The following is an 18,775-nucleotide window of genomic DNA, read 5'->3' as shown; positions in this document are numbered from 1 at the left end:
TCCCTGGAGCTGAGTCCTTATCTTGTTTACTGTTATCCCTAGCATCTGAAACAGTGCTGAGCACGTAGTAAGTTCTCAGTACATTCCGGTTCAGTGGATGCATCATAGCTGTACTGAAGAGGGAAGAAGCTATATTTAAAGCTAAATGTATTCTCATAATTCTCTGAGGGCATTTTGATAAAGTGAAGATAGCAGTGGACCAAAAGTTGAGGCCTAGGTTCTTGTTTCTTATTTGTTCCTGTAAAATACTGTGCCCTGGGTTGGTCCCTGAGAACTGGGTCTTGGTCATAGAATTTGTAAATAATTGCAATATAAATAATTGCAGTCGTTCCTTATTAAGCCTCTACAGTGCACTGGAACTGTCCTTGGTGACTTACATTTACTAACTCATTTGATCTTAGGCATCTGTTTTCTAATAGGAAAATGAGATATTTAGGTGAAACAACCTGTTCTCTTATATAACATTTTATGAATTTCCAGGAGAAGCTAAAAGGTTATAGTTTATGGTGGTACAGAGTAGAAATAAATGAGTTCATTCAGAAGCCCCAAGTAGGTATTCATCCAGCTTCCATAAAACTTTAAAATTGCAAAGCTTAAACTTTACAAAGAGGGAAGAAACCCACCCTGGATTGGGTGTCTGTCATTTCATTCAGTCCTTTCAACAACATGGAGACTGTCTTTCCTTTTTAATGGTTGGGGAAACTGAGGCTCAGAGATGTTACGTACCCTGGCCCAGGTCATACACCTGTTCTGAGGCAGTGCTGATGTTCCAAATTATCTTCGATTGACCCCGGAAATCTGTTCTTCACTTGTAGGAATTGTCTCATCTTCTACTCACCTCTAACCCAGCAGGTTTCTTGGGAACGCGGCGCACTTTAGACATCTAAATCGGGTCTTCTTTCCCTTTGTCACAGAACTCTAAGAAGGAGCTGATGTGGAGGAGCAGCTGAGACAGTTCAGGATGACGACCACAGTAGCCACAGACTATGACAACATTGAGATCCAACAGCAGTACAGCGATGTCAACAACCGCTGGGACGTGGATGACTGGGACAACGAGAACAGCTCCGCGAGGCTCTTCGAGCGCTCCCGCATCAAGGCTCTGGCAGGTGCGTCCGGCCCCGCTGCAGAGGCCCAGCGGCCCTTAGGGCTCCCTTTAAAATCACCCACCCTGTCTCCCCTTCAAGAAGGTCAGCTCCCCTCCACATCAGTGTGCGCCAGGAGGGCAAGCTGACCGTTGCGTAAGATAGCCAGGTCCATATTTGGAGACCTGTCCCTCCTAAGGCCAAAATGATTGAGTGATTTTTGGAGCTGCTCTAGGTTTGTAAGAATTTCTTGACTCATCTTATGTTTCAAAATAATGCAGCCTACTGGACTATATACAGAAAAATATACCCATTAGCCTGTGTGCTTAGTTCCTGTGATATATTAGTTGACCTGACTTGTTACAGTAGTAGAGTACTTACTTTGGGTACCAAGGGTGGTTAGTATCACATGCAAGGGTTTTAGATGTAAAAAAGCAATAGCTTAATCTGGTAAGGGCATGTTTAATGCTATAACAGGTCAGTTTGCTATCGACTCATTAAAATTAGCATAAACACATCCTTCCTTCGTGATTTCTCACTCCCTTGTTGCTGTTGAATGCTTAGAACACGCTTTCACCCTCACCCTAGTTGGGGTGGGCAGTGTCTTGCCCTGAAATTGCCCTGAAAATCCAGAACGGGTTCCATCATGATGAAAACTTAGCAATACTGAATATATGTAAACCAGAGATCAAAGTGGAGTCTATTTAAGGTCTTGCATATAAACTTTGAGATTTCAAATCAAATGGTTTCCAAATGAGAAAAGTGGGTTAATGATTTTTTTTTTTCTTAATGTCTTTGATTGTTACCCATAAATTGTAGCCATGTCAGCCAGGTAAGTTTACTGTTAATTGTTCGCATAGCTGACTTTTCTTGTTACCTTTATGGTGTCATCTGATTATGATGCATGTATCATTCAGAGTTCTCTCGATTGTAAGCAAAAGGAAACCTAACCCAAAGTGGTTTAAATGATAAAGAGAATGTATCGGTCACATTGAAGACAAATTTGGCCTTTAAGCAAGACTTACTCCTGGGCTTAAATAGTGTGACCAGGGCCCAGTTTCTTTCTCTACATTTTTTGGCCTTGTAGTTCCAAGATGGCTGCCCCAGGTCCCAGATCTGTCTGTAAGGATATCCAGGAGAAAAGAGCACCTCTGCTGCCCCAGTACTTCTACCATGGCCCTCGGAGCAGTCTCACTGGCCTGATTGATCCTGCCTTGGGCCAGAGGCCTCCCTCACAATCTCTCTCCAAGTAAAGTCAGAGAAAAGGATATGCTGATTGACATCAGCTAATCCTGACACACTTCTGGAGTGAGGGGGGTTGTGGGGTGAGGTGGGGAGGGGTCAGTCTCATCTGAACAGCTTGGCTAGAAAATTTGGAATATAACAGGAAAAGGGAAGTGGATACTGGGGATGCAGCCAACTAAATGCTATAGGAAAATTCTCCAGTTGCCTTAGGGATAAATTGTCTCTTGAGTGGTGGTGATTTAACCATCTTTCTTGAGCTTGCCTGATTTGAGGGCATAAATGAATGATTAACCAGGTAGTCACTCTAGAATTGAAGATTTTCTAGCTTATTCATTAACATGGAACCTTATGGAAACCTTGCTCCTGGCTGGCTGGTGCCAGTGGATCGATTTGTACCTTAATCTCTTACCTCTTTTTCTTGAATCTTCATTTAAGTCTTTAGATCAGTATGATATCGGTGGCCACTTACCTTTGATCATGAGTCATTTACTTTCTGGTTGTAGACTACTACGCATTACCTCTCTTGTATGGAAAGTTGTACCTGCAATTGTAGAGTAGTTCCTTGCTCTTTGTATCTGATCTTTCCTGCAGTTCCAGGGGAGATCCCCAGCTGGCTTTAGTATCGATCAGTTGTCCTAACACTTCCTAGGGTGGCTTTCCCTCTCTGTTATCTAGGTCCCTGAACTACTGTAGTTATGATAGTAATAGTAAGCATTTAACATGGTGTTTCCCGTGTGCAGGCACTGTTCTAAATGCATTGTATATATTAACAGTTAATCCCATAACAACCATATACGAGGGACATTACTATTATCTGCAGTGTATAGATGAGGAAACTGATGCATAGAGAGATTAAGTAGCTCGCCGAAGGTCACACTGCTGATAAGTGGCTAAGGCAGACAGGCTCCCAAGTGTATACTTTCCTATTTTTCTATATTCAGTAAAATATAAAATGATTCAAAGCTCATTGGTATAGAATATCGATAATGGGTAACTGAAACATGTTTAAAAAAAAGATCTTTAAAAGGCTCAGGAATAAATCTTGTGGTTTAGAAGAAGTCATGAGTAACCATGAAAGTTAATGAAAAGAAAACGTGTTGCCTCTGGGTTAAGTGATGTTTAGAAAAAGAATTGCTTTCAGTGGATCCAGTAGTTACCAGGAAAACCATCTGTTTATTGGAGGAAATTTTCTTGTTATCTGACTTCCTATTCTGTGGGACAAAAAAATCTCTGAGCTCTTTAAGAATCTTATATGCTGAAAACAAGAGCAACAGAATTAAAAAAAAAGTAACAGAACAGTTCAGCAGTGTCTGAATGCTTCTAGAATGTGAGCATGCATCATAATTGCGTGGTCATCTTGTTAATTGCTGGGCCCACCCGCAGAGTTTCTTATTCAGTAAGTCTAGGATAGGGCTTGATAATATGCATTTCTAACAGGTTTCTGGGTGATGCTGATGTAGCTGGTCTGGGGAATCACATTTCAAGACTGGTGTGGAGTCTTGGTGGTTGACTGGTCTATTTCCCTGAGTGTCTGAGACCATTACATCTAGACCCAGCTAAAATCTAGTAAGGATTAAAGTATCAAACTCAACAGAGTTATGTTAAAGGCACACTTTAATGTGGGAGTGGTGTGGAAGGCTGGCACCTCATTTTGAGAAAAGAGAAATATCTTACTTTCTCTTACAGGGAAGTAATACAGTGATAGATCCAGCGTGAGGGAATGCTGTTGTAGGGTTTCTGTTACAAATGCATGTTCTGAAGTGGGAAATCTTGGCTAGCGCAGTGGAAATGTACATAGCAAGTTACCTGTCCCTCTTAAGTGCTCTACATGTTGAGTCTTCTCTAGACTCCAATCTGAATTCTGAGGTGATATATATTACTGCAGGAATTCATCTTTTTACAGCACATCTTGTATTTTTTTTTTTAAAGATTTTATTTATTTATTTGACAGAGACACAGCGAGAGAGGGAACACAAGCAGGGGGAGTGGGAGAGGGAGAAGCAGGCTTCCCGCTGCCGAGCAGGGAGCCCGATGTGGGGCTCGATCCCAGGACCCTGGGATCATGACCTGAGCCGAAGGCAGACGCTTAACAGCTGAGCCACCCAGGCTCCTCACAGCACATCTTGTATTGTCAGTGTAAACACCACCTTGGATTGTGTCCTTTACTAAGTGGCTTTAAATGTTGTATCTCGGGGCACCTGGGTCTCTCAGTCAGTTAAGCATCTGTCTTCAGCTCAGGTCATGATCCCAGGGTCATGGGATGGAGTCCCGCATCGGGCTCCCTGCTCAGCGGGGAGTCTGCTTCTCCCTCTCCCTCTGCCTGATTCTCTGCCTGATTGTGTGCTCTCTCTCTGTGTTAAATAAATAAAAATCTTTTTTAAAAAAAATGTTTGTATCTCTGAGGAAATAAGGTGAGGTAATCTACTTGCTACTAATTTTTACCCAGTTGACAGACATTTTCTATTATTAGAATGTTATGTATATATGTTTTATATATAGGTAACATATATTATGTATATGTATATATTCTTCCTTTGAGTTGTAAAAACTGTTCTTAATTTCAGTTTTACTTGCCTTCATCCTCTTCTTGCTTTTAAGTTTGTGGTATAATAAGAAATAAATTTTGTTTTTGTCCTCAGTCCTGGCACAGAACTCCCTAAAATCCTTGGAATTTTCTGAGTGTCTTGTTATTCATGAAAAGCCTTCTTTCTCATACCTGGATTTGTGCTGATGGAGGTGACTTAGGGTGAGGCCTTTAGATAGTGTTAGGATGGGGCTGGTCACTGAAATGACCAAATAATGAGAAGGTGGGAACTTTGAGCCTACCTTCTGGGAAAGAGGGGGGCCTAGAGATTGAGTTTAATCTCAGTGATTGATTTAATCAAGCATGTCTACATATTAAAACTTCCCTAAAAACCCCTAAATGACAGTATTTGGAGAGCTTCTGGGTTGGGGGAACACATTAGTGTGTTGGAAGGGTGGTGGGTCCTAAGAGGCCATGAAAGTTCTGCACCCCTCCCCCCCACCACACCTTGCATATACACCTCTTCCATTTGGCTGTTCCTGAGTTGTATCCTTTATAATAAACCAGCAAACATAAGTAAAGTTTTTTTCCTGAATTCTGTGAGTCGTCCTAGTAAATTTTTGAACCTGAGGGGGTTGTTCATGAACTTATTGCTGATCAGTCAGAAGTGTGGTGGCCTGGGACTTGTGACTGTCATCTGGAAGTGGAGGTAGTCTTGGGGGACAGATCCCTTCAGCTGGGGGATCTGCCCTCACTCCATGCAGTTAGTGTCAGAAGTGAATTGCATTCTGGGACACCCATTTGGTATAAGATGTTTCACAGGGGAGATGGCTTCTCTGGTATAATGTGGAACACATCCATGTTTTAAAAACGTAGGAATCAGGCCTGCGGTCACTTGTCAAGTGCCAGTTTATCATCACAAAGATGAAAGAGTCTGGAGTTGGGTCACTTCCATTGCCCAGGGAGCTTTGAATCTTTCCATTCTCCTTAAGACTTTTTTGCTTGAAAATTAGTCTGATTCACCTCGCAGTCACTCATCACCAGCCCTCCCTGTCTTTAGTATCCGAAACATCAGAGGAAAACACAGGTGGAGGCATAGGGAAGTGAACTCTGCTGTCTTCATAATCTGCCTAAGGAATCTGCTGGTGGGGGTGGAAGCAGCTGCTTTTTCTCACAGTAGAGAAAAGCTTCATGTGAAAGTTTCCCCCCTCACACAAGTTGGGTGTAGAGGGGGGGGGTCTCTCAAATCATTAGCTTGCAAAAGGTCAAGACTTAGAAATGCTTTAGAAAGTAATTCGAATTAAGATGGATTGTTGCCCCATGTTTGCAAATTTTATATATACGAGGCTGGGGAGATTTATACTTATGCCTAAATTGTGTACTCCCATGTATAATTTAGAAGGAAGATGAGGAAAGCCTTGTGCATCATGTTGTGTAGCAGAGAGATCGTACCATGCCAATTCAGCCTTAAGGCAGAGTGCTATGAAGTGACTTTTATGCATTCTGTAAATGATTTCCCACATCCCATGATGGCAAACCCACATTCTTGACCTCTGACCAAATTGCCCCAGCAGTGTGGAACATGTGGTGGTGAAGAAAGGGATTCAAAATAAGTGGGGCTTTTTGCAAAGCAGCATTTTATTTGAAATAAAAATGTAAAACTTAATCTTTTAAAGAAACGTAAAAGGTAAATGTTCTCTTTTTATAAGTGATAAGTGTTTATGGTTGGAGGTTATATTTTGTACAATCAACACAAATCCTTTAAAAAGTACAACATTTCACTTGAAAATATTGATAAAATTGGGGCGCCTGGGTGGCTCAGTCAGTTGAGCATCCTACTCTGGGATTTCAGCTCAGGTCATGATCTCAGGGTCATGAGATTGAGGCCCCCTCTTCATGGGGCTCCGCGCTGGGTGTGGAGCCTGCTTAAGATTCTCTTTCTCCCTTTCCCTCTGTTCCTCCTCCCCCACACCCCCAGCACACACTCTTTATCTCAAAAAAAAAAAAAAAGATAATGTAATTAGAATTAATCTTTGTATCAACACTCATAAACAGTGAATTTTAAAAATTGGGAGGATATACACCAAAATAGTGTTTATTTCTGAGTGACTTTCCTTTTTACTTAACTGAATTTTTTTCCTGAAATAAAATCTGAACTATTTTGTAATGAGGAAAACAAAGCATAAAAACATCTTAACATCTAATATCACATTCAGAAGTTTTAATTTCTCCCCCCAAAATCATGACATAGGAGAGTGGTAGGAAAAAGCCTGTGTATAAATAAGTATTGAAAAAAGAAATTAAAAATGAAATTCCTTTGGGAGATGTCACTCATCAACATTTATGAGCTAAAATTATGCATAAGAGCCTTTCTGCTAAGCTATGGACTTAGCAAAAGAAATTGACCTTGAGCTTACATGGTTAGTGCGGAATCAAGGACAGCTGATAGCCATAGAAAAATGAGCTGAAGGCACCTAATTGTATCCTTTACCTCACATCCATAAAGTATATAAGTTATTAGTTATTATATGTATAGGCCAGACTCCCTTTAAACATAGTCATTTGAGTGACCAAGAATCTTGGTGGAGCATTTTAATCAGCTAAACCGCTGATATGCTTTAAATATTTAGAGCAGTATTGCCTAAAAGAAATGTAATACCAGCCACGTATGATTTTTAACTTTCTAAGTAAGATATTTCAGTTAATCAAATCATCCAAAATATTATATCAATGTGCAATCAGTATAAGAAAGTAGATAGTTTACATTTTTTTCTACTAAATCTTTGAAATCCAATATATATTTTACTAGCCACATTTCTCATGGTCAGTAGTCATGTGTCGCCGATGGCTACTGATTTGGATGGTGCAACTGGAGTGCCTTCACACAGACACTTTTATTGGCTAAAACCTTATAGGTCCTGCCAAACAAATGTGAGCTTTAAAATACCATCAAGTATTTGGTCTAGGGTATATTTATAAAGCAGTAAGTAGTTGGCCACTTGGCTAAATGTGAATTTAAATTCTGATCAGGAATAATGCATCAGTTGAATCGTTATTGTAAAAATGAATACTTCTCCTTTTTGTGCTTTCCAGTACTATTTTTCAGTGGATGCAAGGTAGCAACAGATAGATCCTCCAGCACATCTGCACTCTGCTCTTTCAGCTGAAAATTTGGCACTGCTCTCAAGCACTGTTTTTGGATGCAGAAGACTGAAAAGCACACTTGTTTAAAAATGCATAATTCAAGAGCCCCCATAAGTTGAGATTCACTAATGTAGGAGGGAGCCCAGTAGTCCACATTTTTAATGCATATGATACACTTTGAGAAACACTTTCCTGGGACATGGCCCTAGTATTCTCACTTAATATTCGTATCTTCTTACCTCTGAGTATTTCCCCCCAAAGTGAAAATCAACTTTTTATCTCTTCTTTAAAATAGTAGTCTGCTCTTTCTCCCAGTAAGTAGGTCACAGTTTATGTTTTGATATCTCGACACCTAAGAAGCCTTCATGTTCTGCCCAAACTGAGTATAGGGCTGTCTCCTGGCAGGAGAAGCACATTCTTCCTCTAATCCCAGGCCTCATTCCAGCCGCTGTGTGGGTGGATCCTCCTGGTCCCAATGGTGATTGAGGCCCCCCCAACCCCCATCACTGTTGGGGCCTTCTCATTTGTAATCTCCAGGAGGGCAGAACATTTCTCTGGGCCTAAATTAGAGTGCGCATTAAAATTAGTAGGGAAACTTGAAAAGTATATCCTAAAGAAAATTCTGCAGTGATAGATAAAAAAAATTCAGGCACAGGGTTTCCTCAGGAGGAAAAGAGCTGGATTCTGTACACTGAGAATTAGAGCAGAACTTGTCATCACTTTCTCCCAAATGACTGCAAATTTCAAGCTATCATTAAAGTTATGTACTTCGATTGTTTACTTAATTCCAGAATAGATAGACCTGCACTTGGACAGAGGAAAACCTACTTTTAAAACCTTAAAAGATTTTTAAGTTTACCTTTTTCCAGAGATATCTTAATGTTTTTTCTACCTACAATCATGAGTTTTTAATGAGATGGTTTAGATATTGGCTTTATATTTTTTATGGTCTCCTCTAATATGATGGCTTTACTTAGAAACCTTCCAGGTTTAGACTGTTAATTCACAATCCACTCCTCCTGCCAAAATGAATAAAAATATATATATATAAAATATATACAAATATATGATATATATAATAAATTATATATGTGAATAATATTTATAATATGAATAATATGCATAAAAATATATTATATATACAAATATATATGTATAACATATAGACATATAAAATATTTGACTTCTTTCTAGTGAGAGTACAAAGCCAGTGTGCTATTGGATATATAAAGAGATCTGTAAAACTTGGTCTAGAATTGTCTAATTGGGAAGATAAAACCTATTTACATGAAACAGTAACTAAACCTGTATGCAAGTGCCAGGAAGGTGGTATAGGCAGTTAGTGCTCTAGTAATTTAGAGGCAAGTGGTGATCACGAGGAAGAACGGCAGTCATTTGAAGATGGATGGAGTCGTGTAAGGATCATTGGAACTTGGGGAGCAACGGGGCCTTAACCTGGGCGCGGCTGCTTTGTTTCCACCGCCGCAAAACCGAAGAGGCCAGGCTGCAGATCCCTGAGGACCCCTCTCATTAAAATAGAAAGTCTGCTTTTGGCTTCTCAAGCTTGGACTCATTCCTCTAAAATTAATTGAGAGCTTTTCTTATTTGCACACCCACCTGCCCTGTTCGGATGGAACATTTCTCTGGCCCAAGGGAAAGGCTTCTCGTATGAGGGAATGGGTTTTTATACTCAGGATTAACAGGGCTTTAACAGCTATCCATTATTTTCCTCATCCACTCTTGAAGCTGTTTCCCTGAATTTTTGCATTATTTGGGATTATTTGAGAGAGAGGCATGGTCCCTAGTGCACAGTAAATATACCACCCATCATTTGTGAAATCTGAATCTGAAAGAGCATTTCATCCCGAAGAGGTTCATGGAAACTATTGAGGAGAAAGTCTGCTTAGGTCATTACATGTCGTTCCAGGTTATACCCTCAATTTATTTAGTGTGTACATACAGCTTCAGTTGTTTCCTGACCAGAGGAATGCAGGAATGGTTTCTTTCTTGTTTGGGTACAGTTCTCTCAGGTTTTCTTTCCCTCCCTTTCCTCTGACTGCTGGAGATGACCCCTCCCCACTCTGGAAATCAGCTTGGGTTCCTGCTGATGTCCCTTATACCCTTCACATTCTGTGCTCCCCTTAGCAGTGCTGACATCTGGGAGTGTCTGAGGTGAGTGGTCCTGGCGGGGAGCACGGCCTACACTTCCTCTCCTTCACTACACCGCTTAACCACACACCATTCCCCCTTCCTAACCCAGCCCACGTTCCTGCCCCTGTCTTCTAGAGCCCCATTCTCATTTCTCAGCCACCTGGCAGGACTGCCCTTGATCCACGCTCCCTTAGTCCTCTCTTCCTCCACCCTTAGCCTTTGCCTTACCTCCTTTTCCCACCCCACCAGAATACTTTTCCTTAAGTCAGCCTTTTACTTTTAAGGAATTCCAATCACCATTTCTATGAGAAAATCCCATACATTTTATGGTTAATTTGTGAATGAACTTGTTAGGGAGTATAACCTATTTCTTATTGGGGACTGCCTGGGTAAGCAAGAGGAAAAACTTAAGATTTTTCTCTTCCCTTAGGCTTTTCCTGGCTCTCTCTGCCAATGTGCCCCGTCCCCATCTGTCTGACTCTTAAAATATCAGCTTTATTGAGATATAATTTACATATCATAAAATTTGTCTCTGTCAAGTATACACTTTAGTGGTTTTTCATCTACTCGCAGGGCTGTGCAACAGTCACCACTAATTCCAGAACATTGTTATCACCCCAGAAAGAAATCCCATACACATTAGCAGTCACTTCCCATTTTCCCACTCCCCCTTGCTCCAGGCAACCACTACTCTACTTTCTGACTACGGATTTGCTTATTCTGGGCATTTTATATAAAAGGGAATCAAGCACTATGTGGCCTTTTGTGACTGGGTTTCTTTTACTTAACAAAACATTTTCAGGGTTCATCTATGTTACAACATGCATCAGTACCTTGTTTCTCCCTCAGCTCTCTTATGTAAATAATTGTGGTAGAACAGTGAGAAAGAACAGGAAAATTCTGTGAAAGCTACCAACATCATAATACTTTTTTTATCTGGCAGTTCCTGGAAACAGATGGCAGATCCATTGTAGATATCTGAAAGTACTGTGGACTTAGGAAGTTTTCCATTTCGTTGTTCGGTGTCTCCTATGGTCATTATTTGTTGCCTTTATTAAATTCACTTACATAGTTTAACTCCTTCGCCAGTTTCTACCAAAGTAGACCTGTGAACAGGTACCATCATAGGAAGATAGAGAAAGTACAGTTTACATACAGGACATTTGTAAAGTCCTCTACACTTTACAAATAAAACATGTCACATGATAAGAAAAAACTGGAAGTGTCAAAAAAGTAGGTTTTATATTAATGCAGTTCAAAGAGCTAAGGTCTTATTTAACTACCATCTTCAGTGATACCATTCAATTTAGTTTTCTGATTTGTAGAGGGATTGATGCCTAGATGTTAGATAGTTTCTTAAATTACATTTTGATTTTTGACACCAAGTTGATGAGAGAAGATGGTTTTGGTTATTACACTGTATATTTGTCAGTTTTGACATGCTCCCATTAAATAGTAATCCCCTAGGAGGGATCTGGGCAACAAGGCAACAAGCATTTGGTCTGTGTCTGCTCTTTGGCTTCTCCCAAAAGAATCCTGCATTCAAAGTTATTTTTGGTTAGTTCTTTCTGGTTGTCAGGAACAGAAATCCACTTGAATTATCGGAATAAAAAAGCCTATGTCTTTGGTGGAGTAAGGGAGGCGTGGGGGGAGGGCTAGTGCAAAATTGCAGGCTGACGAGACCTAGAAATCCATCAGTGACTGCGGCCACTGTGGGGCTGGAGACACGCTTCATCTTTCACATGGGCTTTGTGCCTCATTCACCGGGGTCCTGTGCGTAGTAATAGTATCTGCCCCTTCCTTACTCAGCTCACACATGGCTTTGGTGTACTGTAGTTCCGGCTCTACCTCTTGCCAGTCCTTTCTCTTTGGACCGCATTGCCAGAGGACTCGCTCAATATCCTGGTTTTCTCTAGTTCACATCTCTATGAGGTTGGATACAGAGATGGGGCTCGGATTGGCCCAAATGATCTTTTTATTCCAGGCCGTGACCACCTGGATACTTAGAAATGATTACGTACGTATACATATTTATTCATTTACTTATTTACATTTTAAGTAAGCTCCACACCCAGCGTGGGACTCAGACTCACCACCCTGAGGTCTAGAGTCACATGCTCTATAGATTGAGCCAGCCAGGGGCCCCTACAAATGATTATTTTTAGAAGAGGTATCCACGGGGTGCGTGAGTGGCTCATTCGGCTGAGTTTAGTCTAACTCTTGATTTTGGCTTGGGTCGTGATCTCGGGGTCACGGGACTGAGCCTTGTGTAGGGCTCTGTGCTGGCCATGGAGGCTGCTTGGGATTTTCTCTCTCCCTCTCCCTCTGCCCCTCCCTTTCTCTCTCTCTCTCTCTCTCTCCCCCTCTCTCAAAAATGAAGGAAAAGAAGTAGTAGTAGTAGTATCCACCATACAGGTGAAGAGCAGGAAGCCATTTGTACAAAACATACCAGCCCCGTCCATCCACAACGTAGAGGGCGTTTGGCTGGCAGTTAGAGGCTGTGGTTGGCATTTCTAATGCAGAATTGTGGTGTGGTGGAAGACTGTACTTTATATTGGGACTTTTGGAGAACGATACTGGGGCATTCTGCATGACCAAAGGAAGAGTTAAACAGCTAATCCAAGGGAAAGGCAGGGTGTAGACAGGCCCTGGAACCACAGAAATTAAGGCTTTCCATCTCTCAGTCTCTTGTTTTTAGCTTCTGTCTCTCCCCTTGGAGGTGGTCTTCCAGGTGACTGAAAGATGATTGCTGTCTGCCGCTGGATGTTACTATCTGCCACTCTCCCCATTCTTCTAGTTACAGTTGGAAACATGGTCGGGGGGCGGTTTGATAGGGAGGCTGGTTTATTAGGTTTTGGTCAGGGGGCCACTTCTGACCAGTGAACTGTGTGCAGGGTGTGGAGGGATGTAAGAGCATGGCAGCTCTCTCTGCAGTAATGGACCTGTTCCTGAAAAAGGAGGTGAGTGCTGGGCAGATGACAATAAGTAACAAAAATGCTCACAGCACATTTTCAGATAGATTGATGTTCTTGATTCAGAAATAAAACTGTTATAAAATGATAAGGTGACATTTGCTATTGTCTGATTGCTTTCTTAAAAAAACAAAAAAAGCAGAGGCACCTGGGTGATTCAGTTGGTTAAGCCTGCCTTGTGCTCAGGTCATGATCCCGGAGTCCTGGGATTGAGCGCAGTGTTGAGCTCCCTGCTTAGTGGGGAGCCTGCTTCTCCCTCTGCCTCTGCCCCTCCCCCCCACTTGTGTGTGCTCTCTCTCTCAAATAAATAAAATCTTTTTTTTTTAAACAACCAATAATGTGCAGCTTCCTTTAACGTGTTTGAAACAATAAAGTTCACAAAGAGAAATGAACATTAGCATTTCAGTCTTTTGAATATGCCTCTAAGAAGATGCTTCGTTTGCACCTAAGTTGTTAACTTAGGATTTGATAATTTTGTTACTTGGAAACAGGCTGTCCCATTCTGTTTTCTTGAGGCCTCAAGGATCAGCACCATTCTTAGAGTATGACAGGTGGCCAGTAACAGAGCATCATTCCAGATTTTTTAGCATTACAATGATGTAAACACCATATTAGCATGCTCCTTACCCACATTTAATCTATTTCGGGGAAGTAGATTTTGTGTATAAAATAAGCAGTGAATGTGACAGGATTACATAAAAGTGTTGTGATGCTTCCCCAAAACCTAAATCTTAGCCTCTTCATTCTCTGGTTGAAAAACATGTCCCAGGGCATCTGGGTAACTCAGTCGGTTAAACGTCTGCCTTTGGCTCAGGTCATGATCCCAGGGTCCTGGATCGAGCCTCACATTGGGCTCCTTGCTCAGCGGGAGCCTGCCTCTCCCTCTGCAGCTCCCCCTTCTCGTGCTGTCTCTCTCTCACTCTCTCAAATAAATAAAATCTTTAACAAAGAAAAAGAAAAACATGTCCCCTTTCCACAGTTCTTCTTCGTTATTCTGATTGGGGTAATCTTCAAGGGAATTTGCTAAATGTGAGTTTTGACCTCTTTCCTGCAAACCTGTGAATTTTCAGAACCCTAAGGTAGTGACATAATTGGGTGATGGACACATGTTATTGGGTGAGGCTGAGAAAAATTTTGCCGTACAGGTTTAAATTTCTGCAGACTCCTTAGATTTCTTGAGCACCTATGTGAAATTGCTTTACTAGCCGCATGATTGTGTCCATAGGCATCTTAACAGCATCAGAGAGATGCCAGGCCATTTGCCTGTCCCCTGCCCTCCCTGCATTCCCTGTTACCTATTGGATCGCCCTGTAGGCCTTCAGGAAACCTGAGCCTCTCCACTGTCTCCAGCCTGAGCCCCGGCTTCTCCATGAAGCCATCTCCTGTGTGGTTCACGCTGACCTCTTCAAGAAATTTCTTTGGCTGTTGTATTTCTGTATCCTACCCCCTGAGTCATATTAGTTTCATGTGTGTGCTCAAGGTGGGTGTATCCATATTCTCTCTCCAGCTGATCAGTAAACCCCTTGAGATCGTGACTGAATAATACTTCTTTCAACATTTCCTACAGTGCATCATAGAAATCAAAATGCAGTTAGGTGCTTTTACTTGTCAGATTGAAGAGCCCATTCATGGTCAGAGCTACCAAGTTCCCACTTCCTCTGGGGAAAATTTGCCCCTAATTTCTGTGATACCCATCAAAGAGTTAGTTCTTTAAGAATTTTACATTAAAATGTAAGAGATAATTCCTTTTAAAAATTTGATGCATATCTTTTGAGATTCTTTCCACGCATATTATTGAAACACCTTTTTTTTTTTTTCCTAGCAATAAGCAGAAGCAGGGGCAGTTGATAATTAGAATCTGGAGTTTAATCTTTCTCTCACTAGAGAGTATTTGTCTTAGAGTTTCATTCTTGCAGGATCTCATCTCTCTACTACAATATTAACTTATAGAGATGCTTTTGGAAGTTTGGGGCATTATTTTTAAGCTGGTACAAACCATTACACAGAGGATCGGATATCTTTCACATGATGCTCTCCGAGTGGCCCCTGCTTCCTTTTGTGTTGCACGTGTCTGCCCCTAGGGTTTTATACTTTTTTGCCCAAAAGAGTTAGAGCTAAAGATTTATTTGTCCGCTCCTTCCTCAGGTCATTGCAGTATTTCTGGACCTCTCTCAAAAGCTCTCTCTTCACCTTCCATGTTTCAGGATGCTGAAGGTGCTTGATGGGGGCATCTCTATAAAGAGGCGCGCACTCCTAGGTTGGCCTGAAGTTTGCCTGTGTTCCCCCGTGTGTCAGTTAGCCTCGAGTGGGTGCCAGCAGTTGGAGTTTGATGATTTAATGGTTCTTTACAGATTTATAAATGCTGGCCACAGTTGTCCTCCTGGAATAATGTATTGTGACTTTAAGGACATAGGGAATTTGGTGACTATGGTGGCCAAACATGACAGGGGATGGAATGCTATAATTGTAGTTTATGGTTCCTAGAATACTTATATTTCACTATGACGGCCAAAGGCCATTCATCTGTCCCTCAGACTAGGCTACACGTGGACTAGAGTGCTATTGTCGTTGTTGTTTTAACTGGTGTTTAATTTAAACCTTTTCTTCTTTGGTTAACAACAACAAAAGCTATCTAGCACCTTTCTAGGTCCATGGGACTGGCAGTGTGTCATTTAGCCTGCTTGGCCCTTGGTCGATTTTTACCTTTTCTGAGATGGGTTTGACAGTTCCATGGGTTGACATTCCTGAAGCTGATTTTGGAGAAATGAGCTTACAGACCAAATCGGTTAGCCCTTTATATGTCCCTATGATGAAAACACAAAACTTGATACCCAGAACTGGTCACTCTGCAGAGGATTAGTGTGTGCTTCCGGCTTCTTCCCTGAGCCCCTAAACACACCATCCTTGGAGTTGCATCCAAGCATTTGAGGGAAGGCCAGTGTTAGTAGGGATGCTTGTAAATAATGTAGAGGTATTCAAGACTGCCTTGAGAAATACAGGATGGAGAGGAGGCAAGGCTGGAGGATATACTTGATACTAATTCGAAACCCAAAACCCGCAGCACTGAATTAACAGGTGTGCTGGTGCAGCTTGCTTTGTGCATTTAATCAGGTATAATCTTCAGGTGTGCCCACATGAGGGTTTTTTTTTTTTTTTTTGACCCCCCCCCACATTCAGGGAGCCATTTTAATTGGCACACCTAATACCGTTATTGTCTGACTGAATTTTATCATAGAGGATGAAGTTTCTGTGTTTTTTAAACTGAACAGAAGACTTCAGACTGATCATGTTGATCCAATCTATAACTGACTTAAGATTTTGACAGGAAAAAAAATTTGAGCAGAATATCAGTAGCAAATATATTTTACACGGTAATCAGTACACACAAAAATTAATGTATATGGGTATGTTTGTGTATTCACCCACATTTAAGTTTCACAGTGTAATGCTGAACTTGAATTCATGAGATGCTATGATGTTTTATATTCTCCCATTTTTTTCAAAATGCTACTATTGATCTACTAATTAGAGTTTTTAACAGGAAACCCTGTGGTAGTAGGTGCATTTAAAGGACATCAAAGTGGCCTGTTTTTAAGCTGTGTGAATCATGATTATTAAATGAGTAAGGTGGTATTTGATTTTTTGTTTCATTCATTATTAGTGAATGACTAAGTGAAATTTTATTGAGCACCTACCAGGTACTGTGATTAATAGTAGCAATACAGAAATAGGGGGCGCCGGGGTGGTGGCTCAGTCGGTTAAGCGTCTGCCTTCGGCTCAGGTCATGACTGCAGGGTCCTGGGATCGAGCCCCACATCGGGCTACTTGCTCAGCGGGGAGCCTGCTTCTCTCTCTGCCTGCCCCTCCCCCTGCTTGTGCTCATGCTTTCTCTCTCTCTGGCAAATAAATAAATAAAATCTTTAAAAAAAAATACAGAGATAGGTGATGAAGTGAACACAAGTCTGTGGTCAGCAGAGAAGAGTCTCACTTCTCACAGGAGAGGCAGTGTCAGTAGATGGAAGGGAGTCTTAGGCTGAGCAAATGGTGCCACGAATAGCGTGATGGTGCTTGGCTCTGTCAGGGAACCACGTGCAGAAGTGCAGAAGGAGCTCGAGGTAAAACTCGACATGCAGACAAGGAGGGCCTTGAATGCCATGCCGAGGAGTTCAGCTTTTATCCTTTCGGCCACTGGTTTTCAACATTTAGCTCAGGAGAATTTGTATTTTCAAATGGAATTTAATTTCTTACCTCACTATGTTAAATGGCAAATTTGGAGCCAACCTGAATGAAACCGAGCGGTCTCCCCTAGATTTCTACCCCCAGGGGTCCTGAAGCCCCTGGTGACTTAACCTGAGAACCGCTGACAGCACTGGACTTCTGTGTCAGGGGGGAGCCCTCTTAGGAGACATGTTTGTCCAGGGAAGAGACAGGAAGAGGTCCTGAAACTGTGGCAATGGCAAAGGGCTTGAGAGAGCAAGGACATTAACTGTTGAGTTGGAATCCCGAGAACTTGCTCTCCAGTGGGCTGTGGAGCCCGGGAACAGGAGCAGGGAGGAGCATGAGTTTGGTTTTGGTTATGTAAATAAAAGCCTCATGCCAGGTTTTCCTTTTGGTTGCCAGATGCTTGGGGTAGGTGAGGGCTGTGTTGGGTATATTGGTCATGAATCTGCAAAGCAGGCCACTGTTGGGTTTTGGGTTTTTTTTCTCTATCATGTGGCCTCCAATTTTCAGGATTATATTACGTTTTCCTGAGCTCATATTAGTCTGCAGTCTCTCCAGCATTTGGAAACTGTATGGGCCCCAAGGCTCTCTCAGGCTGCCTCTCTGGATGCGTGTTTGCAGTCCCCCTAGGGCCTGAGCACCCAGTGTTGCAGGGGTCTGCATTCAGCCATCCAGGACTGTCCATCTCAGGGCTGATGCTGAGAAAGGAAGAATGGCTTTAGAGGCCTGGGGTCCAAGATTAAATCCCTGTGCTACCACTTACCAGCTATAAGGTGGTGAGCAAGTTCTATAGGATGAGAGTCATAAAGTCCACCCTGTGGGATTGTTGAGAGATCTTCCAATAACGTGGAAGGCACCGAGCTCTGTGTCTGTACGCAGTAGGCATCTGTGTGAGGTGTTCATTACAACATTTCATTATGAGAATAAACCTTCTGGGGGCACCTGGGTGGCTCAGTCAGGTAAGCGTCTAAGACTCTTGATTTCAGCTCAGGTTATGATCTCAGGGTCGTGAGATCAGACCCAACATCTGGCTCCACACTGCTGAGCGTGGAGACTGCTTGGGATTCTCTCTCACCCTCTGCCCCTCCTGCATTGGCTTGCTCTCCCCAAAAAGAAAGAAAAAAGAAAAGAAACCCTCTGAAGAGAGGGCTCTTCTCTCCTCCTGCAGGGAGGCATTCCATATTGAGAAAGATTATATTAATGCAAGGTGGAAGAGGAGAAGTCAAGGTGGGAAAGCAGGAATATTCAAAGGGCACATGTTCTGGTAGCCTAAAGACAGTGGTGACCTGTGGCTGATCGCTGTGGTTTTTAGAGGGCATATGTGACCCTCAGGCCTTCCAGGGGGCCAGAAAAGCACTGAAAAAGACTTCCATTTTCTTAATTTAAAAAAAAATAAACAAAACCTGTTATGTTCTGCCCATTTGCATCTTCTT

General features: G+C 42.0%; 1 protein-coding gene across 2 annotated transcripts in view; it reads left to right on the top strand.

The window, feature by feature from the left end:
* Positions 1 to 18,775, top strand: part of SPTBN1 (spectrin beta, non-erythrocytic 1) — a 192,943-nt gene that overhangs the window by 50,648 nt on the left and 123,520 nt on the right. For both annotated transcript variants that reach the window (XM_036111377.2, XM_036111378.2), the window contains exon 2: positions 915 to 1,109. In XM_036111377.2, coding sequence (XP_035967270.1) covers positions 962 to 1,109 — 148 coding nt within the window. In that variant the 5' untranslated portion in view covers positions 915 to 961. The remainder of the gene's footprint in view (positions 1 to 914; positions 1,110 to 18,775) is intronic.

This window comes from Halichoerus grypus, chromosome 10 (genome assembly GCF_964656455.1).
Source record: "Halichoerus grypus chromosome 10, mHalGry1.hap1.1, whole genome shotgun sequence".
In the NCBI taxonomy this organism is placed as follows: domain Eukaryota; kingdom Metazoa; phylum Chordata; class Mammalia; order Carnivora; family Phocidae; genus Halichoerus; species Halichoerus grypus.
Note: the sequence above shows the minus strand (reverse complement) of the source record. Positions and strands in the feature narration are given on the sequence as shown.